Source organism: Megalops cyprinoides, chromosome 16, assembly GCF_013368585.1.
Source record: "Megalops cyprinoides isolate fMegCyp1 chromosome 16, fMegCyp1.pri, whole genome shotgun sequence".
Lineage (NCBI taxonomy): Eukaryota > Metazoa > Chordata > Actinopteri > Elopiformes > Megalopidae > Megalops > Megalops cyprinoides.
In genome coordinates this window covers 13,902,737-13,911,396 of record NC_050598.1, presented here as the reverse complement: position 1 = coordinate 13,911,396, position 8,660 = coordinate 13,902,737, and the positions used below count along the sequence as shown (strand labels likewise).

General features: G+C 43.9%; 1 protein-coding gene across 1 annotated transcript; it reads right to left on the bottom strand.

Annotated features, from left to right (window-relative positions):
- Positions 1-278: 278 nt before the first annotated feature.
- dusp1 (dual specificity phosphatase 1) lies at positions 279-4,033 on the bottom strand. The gene is made up of 4 exons (XM_036548664.1): positions 3,313-4,033; positions 2,777-2,925; positions 2,259-2,478; positions 279-1,521 (listed from the first exon to the last, which is right to left on the bottom strand). The coding sequence occupies exons 1-4, from the start codon at positions 3,719-3,721 to the stop codon at positions 1,166-1,168; spliced, it is 1,134 nt and encodes a 377-aa protein (XP_036404557.1). The 5' UTR covers positions 3,722-4,033; the 3' UTR covers positions 279-1,165.
- Positions 4,034-8,660: the final 4,627 nt, after the last annotated feature.

Below are 8,660 nucleotides of genomic sequence, written 5' to 3'. Positions count from 1 at the left end.
CACAAACGTTTAAATTTTGTATAAAAAAGATTTTTATTTCACTTTTATAAAAAACATGGTAACAGAAAATGCAAAAATATATATACGAAATATATTACTTTGGTTCTTAAATATTACATGTTAAACTGCAGTCTTCTGCCACTGGGCTCCCCTGAATCGTGCTTTTGGGAAGCAGCCACATGACTGCGTGACAGTACAGAGCAATGAGGTATTCTGCGGTCATTTTTAGGGACATTCTCAGAAGGTTTAGGAAGGCAAATATTGGCATTACTAAATAAAAAAAAAACAAAGGGCCACTCTATTGATTGTGCCAGCAGTCTTCTGCCGGTAATGAAGATAATACATTCACCATTTACTAAATCAAACATGGGGCCAGAAGCAGTTGGGTCAACCCTGCGTCTACCCACTTGCAGAGAGCAATAGCAGTCCTGTCTGAATAATACCATGGCCATTGTAAAATATAGTAGGACCACTTTGACAGCAACAAAGTACAATATTTATATGTATACAAACACACCTGAGAAAACAGCAATAAATACTTATGTCTTCAAATGAGGCCAAGGGATTTTCCCCTTGCGCTAGCTTAGACAACCTGCTCAAGGTCACGCCACCCCGGCACCGCTGGTGCAAGTTCCCAAAGACACTTCAAAGCCAGAGGCCACTAGTGACCTGCCTCCACTGCACCACGCATTCTTTAACCGAAGAGCGTGCCCCCCCAAACCCCTGCATTTGTTGCGTGTGGCACATTCACTGGCTTTTACTTGTGGGCGTAACTTCTGGTGGGGATGGCCCTTCAACCTGACCCAGAACACTTCCTTCAACAGTACGGGCTGTCACAATACTGCTGTCCGAGATTATTGCACATGGGCATGTGTAGGAATGTCAGCTGTCACAGTATTAAGGTGGGAGTAGTGCTTCGCGACACAGCAGGCCGAGCACGGACTTGGAACATGGCCTTCGCCCTGACGTCCCGCTTTTGAAGCGAAGGACCTCTGGGTGTGGAGGCTCGAGCCGTCTCTAGTCACCCCCTCTCTTTAGCCAATGAAGCCAAGACCAGCTCTGCCCCCTCCCCACCCCCACCCTCCCCGTCCCGTCCCGTCCCACTACACCTAGGGTAAAGTGGGTCAGGACAGTGTCAGTTCTTTCCAGTGTCCCTCTCGAGGGCTCAGCAGCTGGGCGAGGTGGTGATGGGGCTGTGCAGGAAGGAAAGGGGGCTGGCCGCCGAGTGCACCGGGATGGAGACGGGGAAGTTGAAGACGGTGCCGCCCTTGCCCATGGCGGGGCTCCCGGCCTCGGCCGAGCAGGTGGAGGAGGCCAGCACCTGGGACTCGAACTGCAGCAGCTGGCCCATGAAGCTGAAGTTGGGCGAGATGATGCTGCGCCGCTGCTTGACGAACTCGAAGGCCTCGTCCAGGCGCACCCGGTTGGTCCGCATCAGGTACGCCAGGCAGATGGTGGCCGAGCGGGAGATGCCGGCCTGGCAGTGCACAAACACACGCCCGCCTTTGTTCCTCACCGAGTCTGTGAGAAAGAGGCAGAAACAGGAAAGGTCAACACAAACCGAACAGAACGCCAGTGTGAAATCCACAACCTCTCTGGTTTTAGTTCAGTGTCAGGTTAGTTTTTAACACAAAAGGGAGGTGCTGCTAACAGGTGTGAGAGTGCAAACAGAAATGTGCGATTCTCTTCCTCCCTGTCTTCCTCTTTCAGTCGCAAATAAAACTGTTAATGGTGCCGCTTGCGAAAGGGACCCCCATCTCATTAAGAGACAGGAAGAGGAGTTAAATGGGGCTATGAGGGGGGGGGGGGGCAGACTCCCCCTAGGCTGGGCAGACAAAAGCTGACACAAAAGGGGGATGGCTGGCCCCCCGCTGTGTGCATGGCTAGGGGAGGAAGGCCAGCCATCGATTGATGAGACTGCCTTTTGTTCAGGCGGAACAAAGGGTGTGGGGCACATTGAAATGCACCACGCTCAGTTTGGGTCACGGCCTCATGGTTAACATGAAAAGGGGGCGCCTCCTTCAACGGGGGGCAACAGGGATGATGTAAGCTCCATTGTGATTATGCCGAAGGGGATCAGCCCGCCAGCTGGCCGATTTGGAGGGAAAACTCTTATTTGAATCCAATTCAAGGAGCTCCAGAGCCCTTGTTGTTTCCCCAGTAGCATCTGTGCAGGTTCCCCCCCCCCCCCCCCCCCCCCCCCCCCCCCAGAGGTGACATTTGTGAATGTGGGGGCTAGAGTTTGTAAGGGGACTCACCGATAAATTCGATGGCTTCGTTGAACCAGGAGCTAATGTCAGCTTTGTGGTTGTCCTCCACCGGAATGCTCTTGTACTGGTAGTGGCCCTCGAAGTGGTTGGGGCAGTTGGCTGAGACGTTGATCAGGGCTGTGATCCCCAGTGTGTCCAGCATGTCCTTTCTTGATGCGTGGTAGGCACTGCCCAGGTACAAGAATGGCAAGATCTCCACCGGGCCACCCTGACCATCACAAAACATAGAGCATGTTTAGTTAACAACATCCCAAATGAGTTTAGCAAAGCCAAGCCATATCTAACACTCCCATTGAGCAGCATTTATAGCAACTCCTTTCCATAATCCAATTTGAAACGTCACCCCATACAAACAAAAGCCCTCCTTTTTCTTTGTTCATGACAGATGAAATGAGAAAGACCACAGAAAAAATCCAATACATTTCTAAAGATGCATAGTCCCAGCACATTATTTTTTTTTCTGCTCAATGACCTTGAAAAAGATTTAATGTTGGATGCTCTCTTACCTGGTCATACAAGGGAGTATTGCATGAACTGCAGCCGGACTCGGCGCTGTCGGGCTGGCTGTTGGCGCTCAACGGCAAACACAAGCCTTGAGGAGGAGCTGGTTTGGTGCACATCTCAGGGAACTCGGAGGAAAACGTCTCGAATCCACCTGAACAATTGTAACGAATGTTAGCTCTAATCCTACCCCAAACAAACAAGTGTCAGCTGTCCTGAGTTTTTTTTTTCCCCCTTTGCACTGTCAGATTGCCAATCAGATAGACGATGCCAGTTGGTTGACAAGACAGCTGTTAAGATACCAATTGTTTGTCTCCAGCTACATTTCAACTGTTCATGTGTTAACGTAGCCAGTTCATAACGTTAACGCAGCATATAAAAAGTTAAACCATCGTTAACTACATTTAAAGCGCTATAACATAGTTTTCAGTCTGAGATAAAAGTAGCAAACTAGCCACACAACTGTTAGATTTAATAGCATAGTCATTATGTCAACAACCCTGAACAATGTATCTTTTTTTACAAAAAAAAACAGGCTTACCTTTGAGCAAAAATATACTGGCGCCACACGGGTCGCGACACAATGCAGTCACGGCGAGCATTAAAGTCCCATCCTTTTTCACATGGTCAAAGTCCAAGCTCCGATCGTCGAGAAACACCACCGCCTGGTACTCCCCAGATAAGAGACGGTTCCTCGTTTGCTCGTTGGGAACAATATGTTCCAGTCCCAAGCCTCCTCTTGCTCTCCGACGCACTATGGTGCTAAAACGCACGTTCGTTGAGCCGGGGATGTGAGAGGAGTTGAAAGAAAAGAATGAACGACAGTCCAAGACCAGGCAGCCCGCTCCGTCCCCCTCCAACAGATTTCGGAAGGTGGCGCAGTCGATACTGGGGACTTCCATTATGACCATAGTAGTGCGACGAGAGGAAAACGACAAATCTAAATACATAAAAACTGGGTATTTAGACTCTAGAGTTAAAGTTGTTAAGTGTTTATCCTGTTCTCTAAAAGAAGATAGTTTCCAAAGCCGACTTTAAGAAATATAAATATTATTTCCAGCCGTTTACTTCTTTGTTCCGCAGCTGTCGTTAAACAGGAAACTCGCAACGATTCGGTTTCTGATAATAAACCAAAATTTACCTTTGACTACAAACGGAAAAAAAATCGTACAAATCCGTCGATTCTTGAGTATCAATAATAGTTTTTTGTAGTTGGTTCGCTGTAGATCTTGAGTGTAGGTGACTTCAATCTAACTCCCTAGCCTCCGTGGCCTTTTATACTATATCTCCTCCTTGTGAATGAGAAACGATGACGTTTGAGGTCCGCCCTTCTTGGCTCTTTGCCCAGTGAATTTGCACATACGTCATGTATGAGGTTGCGCCAAACCCCACTGCCAAAGATCCCGAAAGTCTTATTCCAGTACAAGGTACTGTGGTTTTGTTTGTTTACTATTATTATTATTATTATTATTATTATGCCCACACACTGGAGGACGTGTAGGTTCTCTAGAGAGAGGGTCAATACAGTGTAGAATGTGGAATCTAGTGGTTATTATGAATAAATAAGTGAAACTATAATGATAATCATAATGATGACAATACATTTTTCCCTTTTGTATATAACAATGTCTTCTTTAAGACTTTGAACCAGAGTATAGTTACTGTGACTGAGGAACTCACTCTACTACTGCCTCCTAACAATATGGGGGTGATATATATGGTATATGTATGTGTGATGTTATCGATATAACTGCATATATGTACACTTGGAATGATACACCCGGTGAACCCTGCTCCAGATACACAATGAAACTAACTTTTTTATTCATCAGTATTTACATGGTCTTAACTTATTCACCTGTAACTACATTTAAAGGTAGTTTTTTTCAGATATGAAGAATGTGCTATTGACCTATCTATTGTGCCTATTGTGCAATCTATTGAATTAGATCAAAAGAGGAATTTTGCTGAATTTGGAAGGGAAAATTCCATGATGTTATTGTTTGTGTGTGCGTTTTATTCTCCCCCTTCAGATGAGAGCTGACAAATATCGAGACAATAAGTGAATTCCTGTCATGGCAGCAATAAAAGTTTATACTTTGTTTTTATTAGGCAGCAGTACGGTGCGTCCGATGAGGGGAGAGCGAAGGTGGGCCATAAAAGTTAATCACTGTGCAACAACTTGATCTCTGGTAGATTTCCACGAAGCTGAAAACAGAGCCGTGGCCATGGCGTGACAGCCCGGCAGCAGGTGGTAGCTTTTCTTTGAGGGTTATACGTGTTTATTTACTCCTCACAGCAAATCCAGTTAGGCAGGTTTATATCCTCCAGAATCATGTTTAAAGTATGGTGACAAAGTCAACATAATCGCTGTCATTTGGGACGGTCTTTCCCCTGCCTCTCATTGTGGGGGTGTTGTAAACATGCAGGGCGCTTTTTTAAGACAGTCACAACGCACAAGCGGTGCCAGCCGAATTGTTGTGACTAACAGGCAACCCACCTGCAGACTGTGGCAGGCGTTGCTGACAGGTGACACACCCGAGCCTTTTTGTTTTTATTTTGTTCTGTGATGCATCCTTGATTTCCTCATACCTGCCTTAAAGTGTTGCCACAGTGTGACACTTGCGTTCATTTTGACTATACTTTAACTGGAATCAGATTTTATTGTTGGAATTTTATACAAATGAAACGTTCCATTGCAGGTTTTGTTAGATGATGCATTATTTTTCTGATACTTTATGTAGCGTATCATTAGTTGAAATCATGCATTCCATGAACCAGGACAGAGAACGGGAGCTATGAGAATAAATGGTGTAACCATTTACCCATTTGATCATTCAAGTCTTCCACACCAACATCTTAACTGTGGAAAAAATATATGATCATACAAGTTCAGACATCTTTCTGAGGAATTGGAAAGGGGAAACTCAGTTTTTCTGGTGTGTTCATGAATCTGAGTTACATAAGCATGCGCAGCCATTGGGTGTGGTGGACCATTTCTCCATGCCTCTCATACACAATCATCCTTAAGATAAATTATGGCAAGCATCTCTCCTTTGGTTGCAGGGGACTCCAACAACTGAGTCATCGGTCACGCCTAAGCGCCTTGTTTTCTTTTTCTCCTGCTAATGGACAGTCACCTGACTTCTTGTTTACAGGCTTCAGGTGTTTAGGGTTTATGAGCTGTTTACGACCTTTGCTCCCTCCTGTAACTGTGCAATGTATGTGATTTCAGTGTTGTTGGACTTGATATCAACCTTAAATGTTTGAGGTTACAGAACCATTAGGTAGCTTTACAGCTTCAGAGAAAAAAATGGATTCATATTAAAAGCTAATACTTATAATTAAAACTTTTTTTTACTTCTCCAAGTGAGTATAAATATAAAGTAGGCTGTGTAGTGTAGTGTAGTGAGAACATGACAGCATACTCATTTCACATAGGAAAATTACCTGCTCTGAGGTATGCTCTTATCATTGCCCATCACAGCTAAATCTTATTTATCACAACATTCTCCTCTTCTTAAAGAATGTGGCCTGGATTTTGAATGTGAGATGGAAAGACATATATAGGTCATGACGTCAGCCCAGCATTTCTGGGACTCTGAGTCAAGGGTGGGCCTGCACTTGAGTGCGGCGTTAGAAACGAGTTTGCCTTCTCTTTTTTTCCTCCAAAACAGAGGGAGAAACAAAAGAGTGAGGGAGAGGGAAAAAAACAAGCAAAAACACAAACCAGGGTATGAAGTTTTGCAACAGCGGAGGTTAGAGAGGAACCTGCGGTTAGCCCTTACTGTCAGCCTCCTCTCTGATGAATCAGACCAATAGCAGGGGCCACAGAGCAGGAGCGTCATTTTGGGGGGGAGGGGACTGGGGAGTCCTGAACACAGTATGTACTCACACGTGCTTCCTGTACATAACGAGGCGGGCTGGGGTTTTGGAACAGAATGATGAATTGGGAACGGGGCATGTGCATTTGATTAAGAGAAGGAATGTGCTGCTTCAATGAGGCAGATTTTCTTGGAATACACAGCAAAGAGCAGTCAGACCCAGAAAACTTTGTGTGCCCAAATCCTCCTCCATAAGAGAGTGCAATCAATCAGCATGAGTTTTCTTGGAACAGGTCTGCTCATTTGCATATAGTCTAAGGTCATTAATTTACAGGGTGTAATAATCCACTCAGAGACATCCTGATGGCTACCGCTGACACTGATGTATGCTAGCTACTAAAATTAAACTCAAACTACATATTTAAAAAGCACTTGTTAGCATTACAATAAACTCCACAGAAAGCATTTTTGTGGACCTGTACCATTACCGAGAAGGTATTTATCAATCCGTTGTGTAATTGGCTAACACTGAAATAGTCTTGGTACATCCAGCTAATCACTTTTCCTTAGGTTCATTTTCAAATTCTTATTGAAGTAATGAAAAGTATTAATTAATAAAATGCATTTCAAAATCAAGCAAGGTACAGGTGTTGTATGGATGCTCCTTCTGAGTATAGAGCTCTAGAAAACACTCCATGCCAACTGGGTAAATTCCATTAGGATGAGTAGAATATGCATTTGAAGATAAAATATTTATAATAAAAATGACAACCCTTGACTGATTACACATTGTTTGTTTCTACACAATTAGACTTGATTACTGCCCCTGCGGGTCTGAAAACCAAGAATGCTTACATAATAATTCCTTGCAGAAAGTGTACTTTAATAAAGGTGTTGTGGTGTTGTTAACAAACTACATGTTTTTCCATTGATTAAGAAACATATGTAGACATCACCAAATGACAGATGGGCAGGAAACTCAGAATGAAAGAAACTGAAGTAAGATGAATGTAAAATACTGTGCATACTTGAAGTATATACCAATCATAGTGCACTTTTGTAACATAGACAATTATCCACATAGATGTGGTTACAACTGGACACACACACTGACTAAATATTTGAATTGTGACGTGCAAAAATCATGAACTCTCATATCTACACTCTTATGACTGTACTCTTCTATTATTGAGATACCTCGTTTCTGATGCCCTGAATGAAATTTGAGGAAAAAAGAAAAACAAAAACATGATATTCTGTTAGTGTCGTATTTTGTGTCCATTTGCTATAAATTCTGCATTTTGTCACTCTGACCATCCTTTGATTGCTGCAATTCAGTGTAAACAGTAAAATTGGGTTTGTGTGTATGTGTGTACCGTAAACTGCAGCAATGATCTGAGACGTGTCATACAGAGATGGCTGAACTTTGTCCTAGGCTAAAAAGGAACTGAAACGTTTGCTGACTGCCTGGTGTTTCCTGTGTGTGTGACCCTTGCTGTGGATTGCTGTCATTTCTTGACAGTTTACCGTCATGGCGCCGCCAGGGCAAGAGGGGAAGTACAAGGGCTGTCCAGTTTCTCTCACTATTTCATCCAGGAAGTACTCTTCTGGACCTCCTTGTACTCAGCCATCAGCTCCCTGTTTCCCCGTCACACCTGCCCAGTTAGTTTTTTGTGTTTGCATAATCGTGTCCTCATAGGAGACCCATTTGTCAATGATTCATTTTTCCTTTCAAGATGGTGTTGCTTTTGGTCTCACATGGATGCAGAGCACCTAATATAAGTATGTTCATAGGGCCACTCTCTGAGGAATGTGCGCACATGAATTTTGTTTTAGCTGTACGTGTTGCGTATTCACAGTAACTTACCAGGTCATTTGACTTGTAAAAAAGAAACCATAAACTCATTGTGAGCAGCTTTTATTCAAAGAAACTTGCAGCAGATAAATGCAGCAATGTGGGCCTTAACAAAAGTGCATTGTTGAATGAACGTTACAATATTTGAATAACTGAGCACTATCATTATCTGTAATGGGAATGAACATGACCCTCTCTGAAGGCAGTTTC